We start from the raw sequence: 22516 nt of genomic DNA on the forward strand, positions 1-22516 counted from the left end.
TGATCAGTTCAAGCTTGTTCGTTCTCTGAAAATGCTTAAGGTTGTCCGTAGATTGAATAAACGCAACTTCAGTGGTATTTCCCAGCGTGTTAAAGACCAGAAATTTATTGTCGATGGGCTTCAGTGGTCTTTGCTCACTCTTCCTGACTCTGCTACAGCGAGGGAGGAGCATATACAGCGCCAGAAACTGAATGTGTTATTAACAGCAGAGGAGAAGTATTACAGACAGAGATCTCGTGTCAGGTGGGCGGATGTGGGGGATCGAAACACTGTCTTCTATCACAGGGTGGTCACTCAACATGTGACTGTGAACCATATCCATTTTTTAAAAGATGAAGATGGAAGGGTTATCTGCACTACAGAAGAGCTTAAATCACATTCAGCTCAGTATTTTCAGAGCATATTAGGAGTTACTGATCTTCCTAATTCTCTGGCTCCCATGGAAGAGCTCCAGGACCTGCTTCCTTTTCGATGCTCAGAACTCCAGCAGGCTTATCTCTCAAGGACTGTTCTGGAGCCGGAAATCAAAGGCACCATCTTCTCCATGCCGACCAACAAGAGTCCCGGGCCGGATGGTTACTCAATTGAGTTTATTAGGGCCTCTTGGGACGTTGTAGGCCCAGACATTATCAATGCGGTTAGTGAATTTTTCAGAAATGGAAGATTGCTCAAAGATTTAAATACTACTGCGATTACTTTGATCCCAAAGAAACCAGAAGCTTGCACTTTGGGAGACTATCGTCCGATTAGTTGCTGCAACATTGTTTTTAAGGTTATCTCCAAGATTATTGCCAACCAGCTGAAGCCTATTCTTCGTGTATCTGTCAGTCCGAATCAGGCTGCATTCTTGAAAGGTCGCAGCTTGGGTGAAAATGTTCTTCTCGCTTCAGAGTTAATTCGGGATTACAACAAATCATCATGCCTCAGAAGTAGTATGCTTAAGGTGGATATTCGTAAGGCTTTCGATACTGTTTGTTGGGATTTTGTTATAAAAATCTTAAAGGCTCAAGGCTTCCCTCCTCTATTTGTGTCCTGGATACAAGAATGCATCACTTCTCCTAGGTTCTTTGTGGCTTTAAATGGAGAATTGGCTGGCTTCTTTGAGGGGAAGAAAGGTTTGAGACAGGGAGACTCTATTTCTCCTTATCTCTTCATCATGATCATGGAAGTTCTCTCTAGACTTTTGAATAAGGCTCAGATAGAGAACAAATTCCAACTTCACCCACTTTGTAACTCTCCTAGAATCACTCACCTCCTCTTTGCAGATGACCTCCTGGTCTTTTCTGATGGCTCGAGAGCTTCGGTCTCCGGGATTAAAGCGGTGATGTCTGTTTTCAGGGAATGGTCTGGTCTGGACATGAATGAGGCCAAGTCTGAAATTTTTTATGGAGGCTACAATGATATCCAAGCCTCAGTTATGGCTGATTTATCAGGTTTTAAACGGGGTTCGTTCCCTACAAGATATTTGGATCTTCCTTTGGATCCAAAGAAGATTACCTTAGCCACTCTCCAGCCTTTCTTGGAGCGAATTACTTCTCAGCTACATTCCTGGACTGTAAAAATCCTCTCTTTCGCAGGCAAGGTGAAGCTTATATATTCGGTTATTTACGGAATGGTCAATTTTTGGAGTTCAGTTTTTGTGCAGCCAAAGAGATTTTACCAGAAAGTGGACTCTATCTGCTCAGCATTTCTGTGGAAGAACTCAACCACCTCTGCCTCGGGTGCTCGTGTGTCCTGGTCTTCTATTTGTACACCAAAAGAGGAAGGAGGGCTTGGGCTGCGGACTCTTGAGGAATTTGATTTGGTCTTTCGGTTGAAGCGGTTATGGATTTTTTTCTCCAATTCGGGATCTCTTTGGGTTGCTTGGTTGAAAACAAACAGATTCGGTGGTAGAAACTTTTGGCTGGTCAGAGATTCTCAGCGATTCTCGGTTACGGTAAGAAGTATGCTGCAGCTTAAGCATCTTTTACCTATTTTTCTCCGTTGTTTTATAGGCAATGGTTTTACTGCCTCTTTCTGGTATGACTTCTGGACAGAGCTAGGCCCTCTTCACTTGTTATTTAGGTCTACTGCCTCCAGGTCTTTAAGGCTACCTATCTCTGCAACTGTCGCTGATGCAACAAGGGATAGTCACTGGAACCTCCCTCCAGCGAGAAGCGAGAATGCAGTAACACTGCAGATCATTCTATCCACCACTCCGGTCCCTTCTCCTATCAACGCTAGTGACTCCTATTTGTGGAGGTTGCACACCGGTGGTTTTGGGTCCACTTTCTCTACTTCAGTCACTTGGAACTTATTACGTCAACGTTCTCCCATTGTTGAGTGGCATGAAGTGTATGGTTTAAGGAAGAAATCCCTAGCTGTTCGTTTATTACTTGGTTGTCTGTCTTAAAAAGACTACCAACACGAGATCGTTTAATCTCATGGGGCCTAACTGTCTCTGATGCTTGTGTGCTGTGTTCTGATCATGCTGAATCTCACCAGCACCTCTTCTTTGAGTGTTCTTTTTTTGCTTCTATTTGGTCCAGGTTCTGCGGCAGATTCATATCCTCTCCTCCGTCAGACATCCCTGCTGCTGTCTCGATGTGCTTGAGCTATAATGGTATCTATGCTTCGCTGGTCAGGATAATTTTGAAGCTTTTTCTTCAGGTCTTAGTGTATTCTCTTTGGCGTGAGCGTAATGGGCGTATATTCAGAGACCTCAATCACCACCCTTTAGGCTTCTTTAGGATGGTGGACAGGCAAATGCGAGATAGGTTGATGTCGCTGTCTCCAGGCCCTAATGATGCTCACTCTCTTCTAGAGCTTTATTTCTGGTTTGTTGTTCCATTTAGCTAATATTGTTCTCTTTCAGTTTTTACTTTATTTTCTTTCCTGTTCTTGTAATAAGTTGCTAATGCAACATGTAAAACTCAGAAAATGGTTATAAATTTTAACATTTAGACCAAAAAAAAAAAAACTACGTTTGATTTGTGAACGAGTTATTAACTGATTAAATATTTATTCATTAATGAAGTTATGTTTTCAACTTGATGTTCTTGACGTATGAGAGAAGATAATAATCTTCATGGCTGTGTTCAAAACCAAATGCGAGAACTGCCTTGCTGAGTTTAGAAAACCAACAGTGGGGTGCTTGTTTAAGATAGAGAGACTTACGTACACACTTGATTTATTTTTTGTTTTTTTTTTTTAAACCTGGAGGAAGCTGCTTATATTTATTCTTCTAAATCTCCATGTTATAAGGCATTATGAACATTCATTTGATGTATCTCCCACTATTGAGCTGCTGATACCGCAAGTAGAAATTGGATAGTATTCATCTTAGCAACCGGATCAGAAGTATCTTTATAATCATTGCCTTATTTTTGTCTATTTCCGAGAGCAACGAGGCGAGCTTTAGTACATTCAACTGTTCCATATTCATTATATTTAATTGTTGGTATATATCAATTTGCATCCAATATCTTTCTTACCTAGTGGTAGAGCTGTTACATCCCAAGTATGTTGTGTTTCTAAAACCCCGATCTATGATTTCATTGCACTTTTAAAACGTTGATTACGTACAGCTTCATTGTAGGTGGTAGGTACAGATTCTGTAGTAATAGTTGCAAGAAATGCCTGATTCTTTCGTAAAAATAGTGGTAGATAGATAGTTAGCAATATGATACATTGTCTTACCTGAAACCNGGTTTATAGTCTGAGCTGTATTTGTTACAGAATTCTTGAGAAGAATAGAAGGCCTCTTCATTTTTTTTACCTCGGCCAAGAACTTCTAATAACCCCTGAGAAGACATCTCGGCTGGAGTAGTATCAATTTCTGTAGGATCAATTGTAGTATCAAGTTTTGTAGACGGTGTAGAAGATGGAGAAGTACTATTTCTTGGTGGAGATGATTGTAGTACGGTCTGTTGCTCACCTGATGTTACATTTTAAAGTGATGAAGTTTGAGTACCCGATTTTGTGTTATCGAGTGGAAGAGATGGAGACGCAGCAACCGGTACGGAAGAGGGAGCTGGTGATATTGGTGTTAATTACTTATTGCTACATGAGTATTCATTTGCTCTTCTTTGGGGCCGTTTGGACTTGTTTAGAGTTATTGGAGGAAAACGTTCATTTCATACTTGATATATCGCTATATGTTCGATTCATATCCGACTTATGTCACCGTGCAAAAACATACCTGAACTTTCAAAAATTTCAAAATAACATACCTGAACTTTCAAAAATTTCAAAATAACATACCTGTTGTTTATCATTTTGGTAAAATTATACACCAGTCGCCACATTACCTGTCTCATCATCTAATTTTGATGACGTGGATAATATGTCAGCTAATGCTGACGAAGTTGCCACGTGTACAAATTTTTTTTTTGAAAAAATCAAACTAATTGTTTTATAAAAATAGTTTTTTGGAAAATGTAAAATTTATATATTTTTATATTTTGTAAAATTAAAAAAATTAATTAAATAAACAAATTTTAATCTAATATGAGAGATATATTCTTAAATCTTATATAATAAATTTACATCACAAATTCTTTACATACAGCATATGGGTACCTGTTGGGTTCATGTCAGGTTTTTTTGGATTTCGGTTCTATTTTTTAACACGTCCTAGGACTCATACTGGTATATTTGTAAGTATGGATCGGGATCGGATATAACACATTGGGTTCGGGTCGGTTTTGTATCACATACTAAAACCCATAAAGTAACCATATATCGTTTGGATTTTAGTTATATTGGATCGGTTCGGATAACCCGACGTAAAATCTAAAATTTAAAAGAAAATCATAAGAAATATATACTTATAAAGCAACACTAGCATTGAATTTGAATCATTACAACACATATATAACTCTTATAAGGATGGTATTGTGATAGGATCGACAAATTTACGAATATATCTATTATTATAAGATTAAAATTTTATTATTTAATTAGTTTATGTTGAATTTACTAAATAATATAAATTTTTACATTTTTACATTTAAAAAAAATATATTTTTACAAATCGACTATTTTGCTTTTTCAAAAAGAAATTTTTTTGTACATGTGGCATCTTCGTCAGCAAAATTAGCTAGCATAACATCTACGTCAGCAAAATTAGATAACATGCCAGATGTGACAATTGGTGTATGATTCTACGAAAAGATAAATAACATCTATGCTATTTGAAATTTTCGAAAGTTCATGTTTTTTCACAGTGACATAACTCGGATATTAAGTGAACATATGCATGGAATGATCGTTTTCCAAAGTTATTGGTGTTGCTTTCGTGTTTCTTTCTTCTTTTACAAGGAAGTTTCGTTTTGGGACACAAACTTTTTCCTAGGCATGTGTTTTCCATGGTAGCTTAACTAAAGCTAATTAAGAAAAAAATTGATAAAGACAACTCTGAAGATGAAGACCAACCGCTACGTTTGGAATAGGAACATCTAATCCCACCTTATTTCAAAAGAAGACTAGTTTATTATTGGCTAATGACAGTGTTTTCTAAAAAGAGTTGAACTAAAAGAAATCAAATGCGGACAAATGTTTATCTTTTAAGGTAAGATTAAATCTTCTAATTAGAACACTGATTATTCTATAGGGGCATAAAGATGAAAACATGGAATACTTGAAGAAAGATACAACACTGGAGTTACTGGTTGTGTAACACTTTAAAAAAAAATTTAACTAACAAAGCTGAAAGTTTTCTTCAGAAGCCAAAAGGAGACTTAGTCCTGCTTCCTCCTTCACCATATTGCTCGTTCCATTTTCTCAGCTCATTCATGGTCGTCGCATCGTATGCCACCGACGGGCTCACCTACACAACCACACATCATCCATACATATGGTGTCACAATCACATCTTTGCTAATGCTAACTCAAGATACAGATCGATGCAACTAGAATAATACCTTAGCTTTAGATTGAATGAAGTCATCCAAACTCAGCGGCCGTAGACAAGGGGACGCATCTGCTCCTTCACCCTGAGGAGACAAACAAGACAAAACATCAAGCAACAAAAAAACAAGCTTTGGAAGCGTTTGATGTTTGTACCTTTTGTTCTTCCTGTAAGAGTTCTTGAACAGGTCTGTAAGCAGCAGCAATGCATAGATTCTGAAATATAAAAACCACAAAAGAGAGAATGAATCAAGAAAGTACAAAGCACACACCACAAGCTGTGGGGTCTGGAAACGAATACTAACCTTCAAATCACTACCGGAGTAACCTTCGGTTTCCTTTGCGAGTTTCTCGAATTGGAAACCCGGTTCAAGATTTTCCAGAGTGAGAAATATTTTCAGTATCTTTAACCGGTTCTCTGCATCTGGTAAGTCCACATATATCCTACAGTTCACATGTATTAAACAATCTTTTTATTACATACAACCAAACTTCACAGAGGGAAATGAACACTCTAATCAGGTGTTTGTTTACCTTCTTGGTAGACGACGGATGACAGCATCATCAAGATCAAATGGACGGTTGGTGGCACCGAGGATGAGGATTCTTTGGCTGTCTTTCGACCTAAGCCCATCCCAAGCTGCCATGAACTCATTTCTCATTCTTCTGGTAGCTTCGTGCTCTGAAGAGCCACCACGAGCACCTAACAGACTGTCGATCTATTAAACATAAAAAAAGAAAGTATCCCATCAGTCGCATTCACTCATCATAAAAATGAAATTTAGACGCAACATTCTCACCTCATCGACAAATATAATAACAGGTGCTAGCTTGGCGGCATAGGAAAAGAGAGCCTTAGTGAGCTTCTCTGCATCTCCGAACCACTACGCCAAACAAGCAACACATAAAAAGGAAGAGTCAGATCCCACTAAAAAATTACCGTAGTGTCCCTAGGCTCTAAGCATAATCTTCAAGTCAGTTAATTCTTCTTCATAACCAACTGAAACATACATACAAACAGACACAGAACACTGTCCAGGTACCTTTGATGTAAGAGTTGAGCCAGTTATGCTAATGAAGTTTGCTCCAGCTTCTGTTGCAAGGGCCTTGGCAAGGAGCGTCTTACCCGTTCCAGGAGGACCGAAAAGCAATATTCCTTTACAGGGCTGCACCAAAAAAGCTCATGTCATCAGAACAGAAGTAACTAGCACATGGAAAGAAAAAACGATGCTATGTACCAAAGAGAATTGTAATACCCGCAAGAGATTCCCACGGGAGAAAAGCTCTGGCCTCCTCATGGGAAGAATAACCAACTCATTTAACGCCTTTTTCACGTTTTCAAGAGCACCAATGTCTTCAAACTTGACCCCTATTTCTCCAGGAGCAACCACAGCCGAGACGAAGTTTCGTTCATACTCATCCTTTGCAATATCCTGCGATAAACTCTTTCTTAACACTTACTTTTCAAGATCTATTTACAAGAGTCCAAGGGCAGGAGGAAACTACTAACCTTTAAGTTTTGTGAGGGCTGTAGGGAGTTATCTTCTAATTTTCTTAACCTCGCAATCGAAATCTCAAGGCTGGAAAAAAGGAAACAAAACCAGTGAGATAAAACAATAAAAAAAAAGTTATAGATTCACAGTATAAAGCCACAATCATGTATATACCTTTCCCGAGGCAGAGACAAGCGGCCTCCTTTAACTAATGGTTCTGGACAAGTGGATAAATAATGATTTCTTGCCCAGCCAATAACTTTCTCTGCTTCTACAAAAACAAAAAAAAACAACACAAGTGTTTAAACTCGGCATGTTTAAACTCGGCAGCTTAAAATGCAAAACAAATGATTCAACATGAGTTACTCACTTTGCTTTGTCAATATCACACCATCGGTGTTCACTTGGAATAAGTCTGTGCATAACAACTCATGTTCTTCAAGTACCTGGGAATCAAAACATTGAGAGATTAAACGATTAGTGAATTCATTACACGCTTGACTAAATTTCTCTCAATGAAATTAAAACTAAATCTAGGTACCTTAAGTAACTCATTTATATTGCTCCGAGATATCACAATTCTCCTATCTTCTCCCAGTTGTTTCTTGAACAGTCCAAGGGCATCTTCTTCCTACACCATAATTTTAAAAGGAAGCAATGAAATAAACTGTGATTCCTTAAGAGCTAGATAGGAATCCATCATACCTTTGGAGGATGTAGGCGCATAACATTAGTGAAAAGCTTGTATATCTCATTCTCCTCTGATCGTTTACTTCCTGCTAATCCCTCCGTTAGACGCTTCAACGGTAGAGGCTGCAACACACCACAGTGGATATCAAGAAGAGTATAACATTGCAATGGATGTCTATAAGTAAAAGCCGACCCACAAACTAAGCAAGAGGCATATCAAGGATAACGATACAGTCTCGCACGTTTTGCAAAATATAAAAATAACTTTACTAATTCGTAGCTGCCACTTAACGGGTATTCAAAATGTTATATAACTTGCAAGTTCTCATCAGATGATTTTCTTTGTCGGACTAAGATGACATAAGAAGAATAATCTCAGTAAACTCAAGCAAAGACAAGTGCACCATGGTAGAAAAAAAAAACTCAATTCTATTAGTAAACTGCTACTTTAATGTTTAGCTTACCAGTTTCGCAAACTGGCTAAAGTTTGGGAGCACCATCGTCTGTTTTCAATAAGAAAAAAAAAAAACTTGTTCAACAACTGACCAGGAACAAAGGCCGAACAATAACCATTGACGAGTGAGATATGTTGAAAGGCTTACAAATTTCTCTTTTTCTTTTGAGCCTGTTTCTATCTTGTTCTGCCCACATATCATAACAATCGGACCAGATAATTTATCAAACATCTCCTGAACTTTGTCTACAAATTCCTTTCGTCTTGCTTTAGGCACAGCTCTGGACAACCACTGAGAGAAGTCTGGAAAATAGACTATAAGTGGTTGATTGGATCCCAAAACCTACAAAGACACGAAAACAGTGGATTAATACTTATCACCACATCAATAAATATAAAGACAGTCCAACGTTATGGTCCTAGATTGCAGGCATCTACTCACTCAAGTTTTTTGAAAACAGTTCGTAAGTTTCAACGTTATGGTCCTAAACTTGGTCAGAGTTATCACAACACACCAGAGAAAATTAAAGCAACTGGCAAAATGAAGCATAGCTTCTTGCTGAATACATATATGAAGCACAGCCTCTTGCTGTATATATATATATATACAAAAATCCAATCAAACTACAATAAAAGTTCTGGCACTTGCTCTACTGTTGGAGAGATCTTCTTCTAATACATGAAAATTATGCATGTACATGTATAGCTAAAAGTTCCAGCCTGAAACTAACACATGAGTAAAGCTATCAAGCAAAGTGAATGTACTTCCACATATACCTCATTTAACGCCTCCATAGCAATGTAGCCATCAACTGCTTGCATATCCATGTCGAGTTTGAGCTCTTTAGCTGCGTAGAGAAAAATATATTACTTAATTACATTAAAAATGATGTCAGCCATTACATAGTGAGTGATCCTCTAGATTCACATATCAGCCTATAGGAATATTGTGAAGCAATTATACCATCTACCCAGTGGATAGGTAACGTTTGGGGCTGTTCTGCTGGCTTTTCCTCACTTCCCTCTGATGTTTTATTGTCGCCAGAGTCAAATATGACCGCTACACGGTTCCCACTCACTTCATATACCTCTCCACGTTGTCCCTTGGACAACGGCCTGCAAGAATTTAAACTCTGGTTTAAGACAAAACTTATGGCGTCTTTGAATTTTCTCAGAACTCTTCGAGGTCACTATATGTTGCAAAGGAGTTCACAGAGAATAGAATGCACGTTTTGCAGGCAGGTAAAATTACAAAAACCACAGATAGCATACAGCCAAAAAAAAATCCATTCACCAATTGACAGAGATAATGGTAACTGGGAGACTTGTGAATGGCATCTGAGAAGAATCATTTCTAGAGAAACTATGATGCAGAAAGGAACTAACGGCCACATCAAAAGGCAATCATCCTAACAGAAGTTTGCCTCACTTCCAATGTTACATGTGAATTATTCAAACCAAAGCCCCAATGAGTCTGAAAGGCAAATCCAACTCACTTGGAACAATCATAATTAGCGTTTGGTTGTTAACAAGAAAGTAACTGTCAACAATACTAGGCAGACTAGGAAGCATCGACTTAAATATTGTCAGACCAATGTAACATAGCAGATATTTATGCGCCTGACACTACAAGATGATAGGCCATAGTCCCCAAACCTTTTTCATAGAGCAAAAAAATCCACTACCAGTCCAGTTGTCAACATCTTCACAAGCTTAAACCACTAGACAGGGAAAATGACAAAGCATAACATCATAAAGAAACAGACAAAATCTACAAAAGAATCAACTCCAAAAGACAGAGTATTGATGTAACGAAATTATCAACTAGACATGTGCTACATCTCTGATCAGTTGTCAGAAACTTAAGAAATTCAAGATTTGAAGTAAACTCAAATATGAAAAAAAGACCAATCCTGCATCAAGTTCACTCTCTAGGCACCCAATGGTGTTTCCATCCTAGAGCAAGAAATACATCACAAAAAGAGACCTGGAAGACGAAAGATAAAACCTAGAAATAGAAGACATTTATCTTTTTTATATTTACACTAGATGACTTACCAACCCACCTGCCAGGAATAACGGTAAAAGCACTTTTTTGACCATCAGATGTAGAAATCTTCCCCAATACGACCCTGTGATCCATTTACAAGCCAACACAAAATAAGGATGCAATCGTAATTACAAGCTTTGGTTACTAGAAGATGTTTCTAGCATCGGTAACACATCAACCAGCTCCAAACCACTGGTTATAAGATCCAGATTTACAGGGTGAAGGCTTACGTATTCTATAGACTACAAAAATACATTTCAAATAAAAGTACATAAACAAGTATAGAAACTTGATATGTATTTTAGACGACTATACATATCAGAGGAATTAAACTGAAAACCCTTTTTTATCCAATCAAATGTAAATTAAATTACATGGACATGGGAAAAAGGAAATAAACACAAGAAACAGAGATGCGCCAATTTTGTAGAACGGCACCATCGAGCATCAACATGGAAAATTACAAGTAGCTACATATTACTTTCCACTATATACGCAACTGACAAAATACGAATGGAGTACAGAGCTAATCATTGCTCAGTCCTGAGGAGGTGAGTTAATAATTTCAAAGCTGTACAATGCAGGATAGTTCTAAAGCAAGTAAAACATCAAACAAACTCAATGATTAGAACATGAAAGAAAGACGGCATGTATTACTTATAGCTGAAAGGGGGTGTTACAGATCACTAGAGAAACAAATTTCATGAAGTAACATGCCAGGGTGGGGTGCAAGCACTAGAAGAAACCACGCTACAAAAGAAAATTTATAAAATTAAAACAGATCAAATTGTTTCTCCAACATTATGCAAAAGCTAAACATCTATTTTGTGTTCTGCCATATCTATCGCCATAACAAGTATTATATAAAAAATCTTCTAATGAACCACACGGTCCAGTAGAGCCATATCCACAAATTGAAATATTTAAGCACAAGTAAAGAGAAATAGTTTCCCGCAGAAGTGAATCAGTATATTACCTACGCTTTGCTTCGTCCTTCTTAGCCGACCCAACATACCTAACTTGATCTCCTGCAAACATGTTAAAAATTTCAGAAATGAAAGTGGTAAAGCCAAAAGCCAATGAGAGAACAAAGAAAATCTAATTAGATACAAAGAAACGTTACTAAAACACGCCAGGCCCATTCAGGAAATGGATACACTAAGAACATCTAGAGCTTCTACAACGATGAAGGTACATCAAAGACCCTTGACAGTGATAACCAAACACCATTTAATGCAAATGCGGCAGGTGAACGTGCTGAGAGTTAGCTACCTTTCTTAAGAGGCCGCTTGGCTTTATCACTATGATCAACAGCTATAGCTTTAGGCACCTCAGAAGAGCCAAGCAACTGTCCAGACATTCTCTGCCAAATGTTTAATACAAACATTGGAAAATGTATATGATAAGGTAAACGATATGAGTCTCACATTAGTAGATCATACCTTCTCTATATCCTCTATGTCAGCTCCAAGTTTCTTGAGAACTTCTTTAGAAATCTCTAGATACCTTTCTTCATCGTCACTTCCTTCTACTTTCGCCTCACTGCTACCTTCCTCGTCATTGTTTGCATCCGTTTCTTCCTCAGCTTCCGATTCTGCAGTCTCATCATCTGACTCCGCAGCCTCATCATCCGATTCAGACTCTTCATTGTAGTCATCAGCAAAATCCTGACCAGAACCAAAAGAAAAATCACGCTAAAACATTCATAAAAGGTTCCAAAGCCATAGCAAAATAAACATCAGGAAAACTCACGTAAGGAGCAAGAACGCTGCTGTCAAGAATCAACAGAGGAACTTTTGAGTCTCTAGCAAGTGCTCGTACCAGCCTCTCACGGTACAGCTCAGTGCCTGTACTAAACAAAATCATTATCCATACTTTGATATAACAAACAGCAAAGACAATCAAATAGTGCTCGAACCTGGAACACTCTGGAGCAATATCCTCCCACTAGAAGAACCTAAACGAGCACCATACGTGGACGCCACGTTTCTTTGTTTTATATGTGAGCTAAGACACTCTACTAGAGTGTCCTTTGTGTGCTCGCTGGTGAAAAAGAAAACAGTTAATATTAGCAAAAAAAAAAATGAGAAAAAAAATAATAAGATAACAAAAGATTGGTTAATTACTGGAGGTAGTAAGGAAAGGACTCAAAGGAGAGCTGAATAGTTTCCCAAGGCTGAATCCTCCGCGAGAACTCATTCTTCAACCTCTCTCGTTTATTAAGGAAAGGTGATTCCTTTTTGCTCTCGCTTGCAAGCTTCTCGTTGTTGAGCCAATCTATTTGGTCTTGCTTTCCAAGCTGAGCGTGAGAGTCAAAACGGTTAACTCCTCCAAGAACGCTCTTCTCTTTCCCAGTCTTTTCTTTACTCAGGTTATCCTCACCAGCACCATCGCCTTCAGAGCTAAACCGACGAAACTGGCTATTTTGAGAGAGGCTCAAAGAGTTTCCAGAGGCAATAGGGAAGCAAGACGGGTGCTTTCTTGTGAAATGGTTTGTTAGTGGATTTGTTAATCTATAAGATGGTGAACCGGTGAAGTCACGAGTCGGTGGTCTAGCTAAGCATTTGTCTTGCTTCAATACAAAACAACTTAGTCTCTGGTTCCTTCTTATCAATCTTGAATACATCGTTAGCTACTTTCCTCAGTTCCAAGTATCACTGCAAACCAAAAAGAGAGAGAGTCTTTCATTTAATCGAATGCAAAAAAAAACAAAAAAAGAGCAATTCTTTCTAATTCGTGAAAACACTTTCCGAAAAGGCCCAAATCTCGAAAGTTTCCAATGTAATACGAAAACTTTAACTTGGTTAAGGCACAAACTAGTGTCTCCTCATGTGTTCGTACCTGTCTTGGAATAATAGAGATATTGACAAAAATCGATTTTATGCTCATTCCAGCTTTAATAGATTGTAATCAGGGTTGGAGGAAGAGGATGTGCGGCGATAGTTGGAGAGAACCAGAGACGAATTCGCTAGAGAGAGAGAGAGAGACCGAACTTGTTAGGTTCCGGAACTGAGTTTCCGACCGTGTTAAATAATATATTCTTTTTGCCATTTCCTTTCTTTCATTTTCATATGGGCTTCAGAAAATAGGCCCATTTAAGGCCTACCAAGGTTAGTCTCATTGATTAATTTACTCCGCCTATCATCCCCTTACATAGACCCTTTGTGCTTGGATGTGCTTCCTAACCTTATAACTATAGTTTAAAGATACTTTTCCTTCATTTGGATCTTTGCAGAAACGTTTGTGTCCTTAGGATTGAAGTTTTTACCGTAATATAAGAAGCGTCTTTTAGCTTTTAGCTAAGAAAAATTAAGAAACGTCTCTTAAATAAGAGATATAAGAAGACATGATTAATCAATGTCTCTTAGGGAGGTCTCTTAACAAATATAAGAGACGTTTCTTAGCTTTTAACTAAAAAAAACTAAGAGACGTCTCTTATATCTCTTATTTAGGAGACGTATCTTATCTTTTTTTTTGTTAAAAGTTAAGAGACGTCTCTTATATTTGCTAAAAGACTCTGCCTAAAAGACATGCATTAATTATGGTCTTAGTTAAAAGCTAAGAAACGTTTATTATATGACTCTAAGAACAACGTCCTAAGAAACTCACATTAATCATGCTCTTAGTAATTAGGGTTGGAAAAATAAACCGACTTCGAAAACCCGAACCGAACCCAGTCCAATAAAAGTAGATAGAATTGAATTCGACATAACTACCGAATGCGACTTGTTTTATGGTAGTTCTGGTTATTGATTTTATCCAAATCAAACCCAAACTGAATAAATATTTGAAAATTTGGAATCTTAAACTTTATTGACTACCTAAAATAAATATATATTACATGAATAATTAACTCAAATGTTTAGTTTAATATCTTTGGTATATGGTGATCTTCCTTCTTTATGGTAGTTTAGATTATATGTTTGTACATAGTTTGTGAGTTGTATTCTCTAATTTCATTATGTTTACTCTCTAATTTCACTTAATTAAAAAGAATCGTGACAAGAACATTTCTCATTTTATTTTTATTTTTGGTCTTGGTTTTACTCGATTTTTATTTAGTTTTCGAGTTTAACTAAGTACAGAATAATATTATAGAACAAACCCGATTAAGACTCGAAAGCCAAAATTAGGGTTCAACAGGTTTTCGAAATATTACTAAACCCGAACCGAACCTGATTAAACTCTAACCAAATGAGATATATCATATTCGACTGGGGCTAAATTTATAGACCTGAAATACGAACCCCGATTGATCCCCCATTAAGGGCCCACTAACGGCCCATTTATGTATTTACAGTTTTCTCGAGGAATTATGCGAACAACAATAAAGTGAAAAAATCGAGTCAGTCCCGACAACAAGTTTATCAGAGAAGTTCAATGGCAGCGACTCAATCTCACTTCTTGACCAACCTGAGAATCTCCTCCCAACGGTTCTTTTATCATTCATTACCCTTATGTTCCTTTTCTTCTCTTGTTTTGCTCTATTGTGAAGTTTTCTCCTCTCAGAGCGGATGCTCGTGTTTCGTCTTCTTCTTGTGAGATGGTTACTCGGACGAATCGGCCATGGGCTTTGCCATGTTCCTTGAAAGTTGACACCTTTCAGTTCCAAAGAACAACGAGAAGAGGATCTCCATGTTTGGCGAGGTTCGAGGATGGCGAGTTGCTCAGAAGTGGGATTGGTGATGCTGATGGGATTATAATCGTCGACCACGGTTCTCGTCGCCGCGAATCTAATCTCATGCTCGGTGAGGTTTCGCTTCTTAATCTTATGCTTTGTTGGTTGTTAATTGTCTCATTACAGTATGTAATTAATTAATTGTCTTGAGAGTTTCAGAGGAGTTTGTACGTCATCATCATGAACGCCTTCGTCAATGTTTAAGAACCTCTTTCTTGTAGACCAAGCAATATCTATTTATGGAAAAGAGGAGGGAGGCATGTCACTCTCTGATTAATCAATCAATCTCAATGTTCTTTCTTTTTCTATCCAAATCATATCATTCATTCTTGAGTTAGCATGATGTTTTCTCGAGATGTTAAGGTTCCATCAGTTGATGCGCATTTGTAGAATCGAGAAACTTAACCGATGCAATCTCAACATGTCCTTTTTACTTTTTAATGTTTTTTTTTTTTTTTTTTATCATCTCATGTTCCTTTAGAATGCAGACTCCTTTTCTGATTTTTTATTTTCCTGATTTAATTTACTTGTTTGAACCACTAAAGTTGCATTCTTATTTATTTGCTACAGTCTGGTTGTCTTCTTATTATTTCTGTAGTTGTCTGGTTATGTTTTAGACTTAGCTCAATATGCTTGTATCCATAACTTGGACATTCTTTTTGGTCCTACTTTCTATATTCTGATTTTCAATTTACACTATCATCTCACTTTAGAATGCAGTATGAAATGAAAATTTTCAGTTTAAGTTCACTCCATTTCTGATAGCTTACCTGATTGAAGTCACTTGTTTGAACCACTAGAGTTGCATTCTTATGAAATTGATACAGTCTGATGATCTTCTTCTTCTTCTTCTTTTTTTTTTTTTTTTTTGTATAGTTTCTTGGTTATGTTTTAGACTTAGCTTAATATGACAACTTAGACTTTCGTTTTGGTTCTACTTTCTATATCTGATGTTCGCTTTGCTCTAGGAATTGGCTGAGCCATCTATAAAAAGTGCATTCAGTTTGTGTGTACAACAAGGAGCGAAACGTGTTGTTGTTAGCCCGTTTTTTCTGTTTCCTGGAAGACATTGGCATCAGGTATGTCCTTATTACTTCCAATTTGTATGTTTATTCGAACTGTTAGTTGGTCTACTTACTGGGGATTTTTTGGAGAATTGTACACTAATGACCTTGTGGGATTATCGCTCTCGTTTGATTAAAGGACATTCCTGCTTTGACGGCTGATGCTGCGAAGGAGTTCTCTGACATCTCATACCTCATTACTGCACCTCTCGGCCTCCACAATCTCCTCATTGTAAGAACTAACTCATGTTTTTTTCCCCAATCTTGCTACTTCAAACGTGTGAGCACTTCAAGCTGATATGTTCTCTTTTGGCTACTGAACTTTAAGTAATCTGCTTATGGTTCTTTCTGCAGGACGTTGTGAACGACAGAATCCAACATTGTCTGAGTCATGTTGAAGGTGATGCAGACGAATGTCTCGTTTGTGCTGGAACAAACAAGTGCAAGCTCTACAATAGTTCTTAGGCTCAAAATGTAAGAACTTTTTTTGTATATCTTCTGGTTTTCTCTAACCTTTCGGATGAGGAAAACAAAAATAAACAGGCTTGTTGTATTGTCCATACTCATCAGTTATTATTACACGTTGTAGTTCCACACCAATTGAAAAAAAACAATCATAATAAGAGTTAGCTGTTGAGTGTAATCTATATCATTCCTACCAGCAAATTAAGAAAGCAAAATCTGGTGTTTTGCATATCAGCCACAGTTCATCGTTATATAAAAATAAGATTCTCTATGCATTCCCTGGCCTCTTTATTTAATTGGTTCTCATGAATTGTACTTGTTTTTTTCTGAGTAAGCTCGTTTGTTTAAACATGCGGCAGAGAGCTCCAGTTTTATTACTGTAGCATCTGCAATTGAAATGTATGGTTGTAGGAGACGAGAAGACTTTTGAAAGTCTCCCACCAAAGTGATGGATGAATATGTGGATGTGATGGGTCATGGGCCATCACAAAAGAAACATTTCAAGAAGTGGTTTGGTAGCTGTACCCGAGACTTATGTTCACATGGTGCAAAGAGTTGAAAATCTGAAAGGGACAAATAGTCTAGAAATTGAATCTTTTTTCCATAATAGTTAAATGTTGACTTTTATAGTGTAGGGAGTAGAGACTTGGGAGAGGTAGAGACTGGGAGAGTTGTGAATCAAGAAACAGGCAAATGGCAGAAGCTATTGTTTCCGTGACAGTGCAGAAGCTAGGGGAGTTTCTCCTTGAAGAACCGTTGTTCTTGTTTGGTATAAGTGACCAGGTGAAGCAGCTTCAAGACGAACTGAAGCGTTTGAGGTGCTTCTTGAAAGATGCAGATGAGAAGCAGCGTAAAAGCGAGAGAGTGCGGAATTGGATTGCAGAGATTAGAGAAGCTGCTTATGATGCAGAAGATCTCCTCGAAGCATTTTTCCTCAAGGCGGAATCAAAGAAAGGAAAAGGGATCAAAAAGGTGTGTAGGAGGCTTGCTTGCATCATGAACGAGGCAGTTTCGCTTCATAGTGTTGGCTCAGAGATTAGAGAGATCACCACCAGGCTTACCAAGATAGCAGCAAGCATGAAAGACTATGGTATAAAAGAAGCTATGGACGGAGAAAGATTGAGTTTGTTTGATAGTTTAAGAGAGCAGAGGCAGTCATTTTCATATGCTGATGAGCACAATCTTGTTGGGTTAGAGCAGAGTCTTGAGAAGTTAGTGAATGATTTAGTTTCCGGTGGTGAGAAACTAAGGGTCATGTCCATTTGTGGAATGGGTGGTTTGGGGAAGACAACTCTAGCCAAACAGGTTTTCCATCATAGTATAGTGAGGCGTCATTTCGATAGGTTTGCATGGGTTTATGTTTCTCAAGAGTTTAGACGGAGGCATGTTTGGCAAGAGATTCTTTTGAGCCTTAGCTATAAAGATGAGAATCAAAGAATACTCGGCTTGAGAGATGAACAGCTTGGAGAGGAGTTGCATAGGTTCTTGAAAAGGACTAAATGTCTCATTGTGCTTGATGATATATGGGGCACTGATGCTTGGGATGGTCTGAAACACGTCTTTCCACATGAAACAGGTAACTTTCTAATGATCAAATGCGACTCAGTGCTCTATGATTCTTGTTATTTCACAGTATGATGAAGTACAAGTCCTGTTCACAACACTGCAGGAAGCAACATAATACTCACCACAAGGAACAAAGAGGTTGCTTTGTATGCTGATCCGAGAGGTGTACTCCATGAGCCGAGATTGCTAACACATGAAGAGAGTTGGGAGCTGTTGGAGAAAATTTCATTACAGGGACGAGATAATTTAGGTAATACAACAGCTCTATTTCAACTTTGCATTCGAGTTTACCATATTTTACAATATTCAAATCTTAAAAGCTCTATAAATTAATATTTTATAAATTAATAAACACCATAATGTAATCATTATTTTCTAATTGGGCTATAGCAAAATATGACACGATTCAACAAGATAATAGTTTTTTTGAAAAACTTATGTAAATATATGATCTTATTATAACAATAAATTAATAGTTAATAAATAATATATATGGTCTTAATAGTTAATATAACAATAAATTAATACAATATATATATTGTTTATATAAGTATAAATCAAATACTATATTGTTTGTTTTTATTTATAGTGAGTCCATCTTTATCTTTTCCAAACAATTCAAATATTTTGATGTTATTTTGTAATATAACATCTAAAATGCATCTAAAATTAATGTATATGTAGATTATATACACAAAATGATTTAATAAAACGATATGAAATTTGTATTTGTAAAAGTTAATCAATATATACCATACAATCAATTATTGTTATAAAGATATGAATCTAAAAAAAAGCCATTTCTATAAATTAATAATTCTATAAATAAGAAAAATATTGTAATTTTAAGATTATTAATTTATAGAGCTTTTACTGTATTTACCATTTTTTAGAGCCAATGTTGGTCAAGAAACTGGAGGAGATTGGGAAACAGATGGCCATAAGGTGTGGAGGTTTACCTCTAGCTATAACAGTTCTAGGAGGACTTTTGGCGATGAAAAACACATTGAACCAATGGCAGAGAGTGCAAGAGAACATCACACCATATGTTTCAAATGGAGGAAGTAGCAATGGAAGTAAGAGTATGATGGTTGCAGATGTTTTGTCCTTGAGTTATGAGGACTTGCCTCCCCATTTAAAGCAGTGTTTCCTATACTTTGCTCACTATCCTGAAGATTTTGAGGTTCATGTGGGAACATTGGTTAGTTACTGGATCGCAGAGGGACTAGTTATGCCTGTGGAAGCTGGGATGACAGTAGAGGATATAGGGCAAGATTACCTTGAAGAGTTGGTAAAGAGAAGCATAGTGATGGTTGGGAAAAGAGACATTGTAACCTCGGAAGTGATGACATGCCGTATGCATGATCTAATGCGGGAGGTGTGTTTACAGAAAGCAGAACAAGAGAGCTTTGTGCAAGTTGTTGATTCAAGGCAACAACAGGACGAAGCTGAAGCTTTCCCGTCTCTTTTGACCAATACATCTCGCAGAGTCTCTGTACAAGTGCATGTTGGTGCGGAGGAACACCGGATCGAGAGACTTTACATGAATCCTCAGTGTAGATCTCTTGTGTATTTGATGAAAAATCAAGGAAGTCAATGGACACTTCTGGGGAAGATCTCCTTGAGAAAGATGAAACTCCTTAGAGTTTTAGATCTTGAGGGAGCTCAGATCAAAGGAGGGAAGTTGCCAGATGATGTAGGAGATCTCATCCATTTGAGGAACTTGAGTTTGAGGTTGACAAATGTGAAGGAACTAACATCATGTATTGGAAACTTAACGTTGATGATCACTCTAGACTTGTTCGTGAAAGGGAGACTGTATATTCCAGATGTGATATGGAAGCTAAAGCGGCTGAGACATCTGTGCATGCCTTCAGAGCTTGATCCAAGAACGAAGCTGAACTTGAGTACTCTAAGGAACCTGCAACAGCTCTGGGACTTCCCTGTTGGTCAATGCAATCCAAGGGATCTTTTAGCGATGACGAGTCTTAGAAGATTGTCTATCAATCTTTCTTCTCAGAACACAGACTTTGAGGTTGTGTCTTCTTTGAGTAGAGTCTTGAAACGTCTCCGTGGCTTGACGATTAACGTTCCCTGCGAACCTATGCCTCCTCCACCAGTTGATGTAACACAGCTGGTTTCTGCTTTTGCTGATCTCTCTGAGCTGGAACTGTTCCTTAAGCTAGAAAAGCTCCCTGGGGAACAGAGTTTCTCCTCTGATCTCGGTGCCTTGCGGTTGTGGCAATGCGGGTTAGTGGATGACCCGTTTTTGGTTCTGGAGAAGCTTCCAAACTTGAAGATTCTTCAGCTGTTTGAAGGATCATTTGTTGGTAGTGAACTTCATTGTTCTGTAAATGGTTTCCCTCAGCTGCATTCTTTGACGTTGTCACAGCTTGAGAATCTAGAAGAGTGGGTTGTAGAAGACGGTGCTATGATGCGTCTTGTTTCTTTGGAGCTGAAGTGTTGTAAGAAATTGAAGTCGGTTCCTGAAGGAACGAGGTTCTTGAAGAATCTACAAGAAGTGGAGATTGGGAACATGACAAAAGCATTCAAAGACAAGCTGGCGTCTGGTGGTGAAGACTTCTACAAGATTCAACATGTGCCTTGTGTTGTTTTTGAGTATTGTGACCTTTAAGAATTTGGATGTTATGATCTTGGTAAAGTTTGCCACTTTTAGGTGGAAAATTGGCAAAAACCTGCTAAACTATAGCCAGTGCCGAACGTTTTCAGGGGCCTAAGGCAATTTTTTTTCTTTTGACAATATTTAAGGCAAAAAAAATTTTGATGATCTCTTCGTATAAGATTTCGGTATGTTCACAGAAAATTAAAATGGTAGATATAGTGACTATGTTTATAATTGAAATCTAAAAAGAGAATCCAAACTAAAATCTAGAAAAAAAAAGATATATACAATCAAACTCTTTATGTAAACATATATAACACTAACTAATGCATTTTATATATAAAATGGGGTCCTAAATATTAACTAAAAATTATGGGGCCTAAAGCCATTGTCTTTTTCGACAAGGGGTAAGCACGGCTCTGACTATAGCAAAAATTTCTTACGGTATAAATAAATAGTTAAATAATATTATAAGAAACTGAAACTGTTCTGATCTTTTTCATGTAGCAGCACAGCTGTTTTTTTTTTTTTTTGCATTTGCATTTGCTAATAATCTTTGTGAGCAAGAAACTGTTCCTGAACCTAGGGAAGAAGCTCCCGGGAGAACCGAGTTTCGACTTTGTTTCTATGGAGTCAAAAGTGTTGTAAGAAACTGAAGTCGGTTCCTGAGAAATCTACAAGAAGTGGAGAGTAGAAGAAACATGACAAAAGGCTTTCAAAGACAAGCTTGGTTTCATGTGGTGAAGATTTCTACAAGTTTAAACATGTGCCTTGTGTTGTTTCTGAGTACTGTGGTCTTTAAGGACCCAACATCTAATACTTGGGATGTACAGCATAGTGGCATCCTCTATTACAAGAATACTGCCCATAGTTGATGTCCGCTGTTTTGTGACAAACTCCACAAGAAAATTCATGATCGGAAGGAACAAGGGAGGAAGTGTGAGAGTGACGGTGTGGGTGACGGGTGAGCTTAATGACACGAGGTAAGTAGATACACATACTATGAACCATGAAGTTACAAAGCAGACAGAGAGTAAACATAATCCATGATAGCGGAAAGAGAGAAGCCACAAGCATCACAAGGCAAAGGGAAATCTTCTATGAAATGGGTAGGGATGTTAACTAAAGGGTGGTCTCAACCCTCTTTTGTTTATTATAAACTCAGCCATATTTTAACACAACCATATTTTAACCCTATTATAATCAAGGATTAGGGCTGGTACCAGGGTTAACTCATTTAATTGAAAAAAATATTTCATTTATTTTTGTTCTAAAATTTTAAAGATAAAACTAGAAAAATTAAAATATGATATGATTCTTTCCGCCAATTTGTTGAGCATCAAAATCAAAAGTTTTCCTCCCAAAATCGTAAAATCGAGTTTTCGCTCCACAACTAAGAATAAAGTTTTTCCGTCAAAAAACAAAAATTGTGTTTTTTTCCGCCAAAACCTAATTTGAGTTTTTCCACCAAAACCACAAAATCAAGTTTTCCCGCAAAAACCGTAAAATCGAGTTTTCCTGTCAAAACCGGCAAATCGAGTTTT

At 37.6% G+C, this 22516-nt stretch overlaps 4 protein-coding genes across 5 annotated transcripts in view; 3 read left to right on the top strand and 1 right to left on the bottom strand.

Moving 5' to 3' along the window:
- LOC106331168 overlaps positions 1 to 2838 on the top strand; it is a 4839-nt gene extending 2001 nt beyond the window's left edge. The window contains exons 3-6 of the mRNA XM_013769495.1: positions 8 to 1821; positions 1882 to 1943; positions 1995 to 2334; positions 2529 to 2838. Coding sequence (XP_013624949.1) covers positions 8 to 1821; positions 1882 to 1943; positions 1995 to 2334; positions 2529 to 2838 — 2526 coding nt within the window. The remainder of the gene's footprint in view (positions 1 to 7; positions 1822 to 1881; positions 1944 to 1994; positions 2335 to 2528) is intronic.
- A 2760-nt stretch (positions 2839 to 5598) lies between these two features.
- On the bottom strand, positions 5599 to 13569 carry LOC106335897. Of its 2 annotated transcripts, XM_013774566.1 has the most exons (25): positions 13418 to 13569; positions 12703 to 13233; positions 12495 to 12619; positions 12329 to 12423; positions 12019 to 12243; positions 11849 to 11939; positions 11553 to 11604; positions 10593 to 10658; positions 9491 to 9642; positions 9304 to 9374; positions 8675 to 8869; positions 8537 to 8575; positions 8088 to 8195; positions 7924 to 8013; positions 7753 to 7828; positions 7557 to 7653; positions 7400 to 7469; positions 7146 to 7322; positions 6933 to 7055; positions 6690 to 6773; positions 6424 to 6608; positions 6195 to 6333; positions 6046 to 6105; positions 5904 to 5975; positions 5599 to 5809 (listed from the first exon to the last, which is right to left on the bottom strand). In XM_013774566.1, the coding sequence occupies exons 2-25, from the start codon at positions 13200 to 13202 to the stop codon at positions 5702 to 5704; spliced, it is 3000 nt and encodes a 999-aa protein (XP_013630020.1). In that variant the 5' UTR covers positions 13203 to 13233; positions 13418 to 13569; the 3' UTR covers positions 5599 to 5701. The 2 variants fall into 2 exon arrangements, with proteins under 2 accessions (XP_013630020.1, XP_013630021.1); XM_013774567.1 differs by lacking the exon at positions 10593 to 10658.
- A 1348-nt stretch (positions 13570 to 14917) lies between these two features.
- LOC106328307 (sirohydrochlorin ferrochelatase) lies at positions 14918 to 16961 on the top strand. Its single transcript, XM_013766728.1, has 5 exons — positions 14918 to 15009; positions 15086 to 15383; positions 16223 to 16333; positions 16458 to 16550; positions 16673 to 16961. The coding sequence occupies exons 1-5, from the start codon at positions 14957 to 14959 to the stop codon at positions 16781 to 16783; spliced, it is 666 nt and encodes a 221-aa protein (XP_013622182.1). The 5' UTR covers positions 14918 to 14956; the 3' UTR covers positions 16784 to 16961.
- Positions 16962 to 17060: 99 nt separating this feature from the next.
- Positions 17061 to 21112, top strand: LOC106328306 (putative disease resistance protein At1g50180). The gene is made up of 3 exons (XM_013766726.1): positions 17061 to 18359; positions 18453 to 18599; positions 19243 to 21112. The coding sequence occupies exons 1-3, from the start codon at positions 17477 to 17479 to the stop codon at positions 20982 to 20984; spliced, it is 2772 nt and encodes a 923-aa protein (XP_013622180.1). The 5' UTR covers positions 17061 to 17476; the 3' UTR covers positions 20985 to 21112.
- The last annotated feature ends 1404 nt before the right edge of the window (positions 21113 to 22516 follow it).

Source organism: Brassica oleracea, chromosome C3 (genome assembly GCF_000695525.1).
Source record: "Brassica oleracea var. oleracea cultivar TO1000 chromosome C3, BOL, whole genome shotgun sequence".
NCBI classification, from domain to species: Eukaryota; Viridiplantae; Streptophyta; class Magnoliopsida; order Brassicales; family Brassicaceae; genus Brassica; species Brassica oleracea.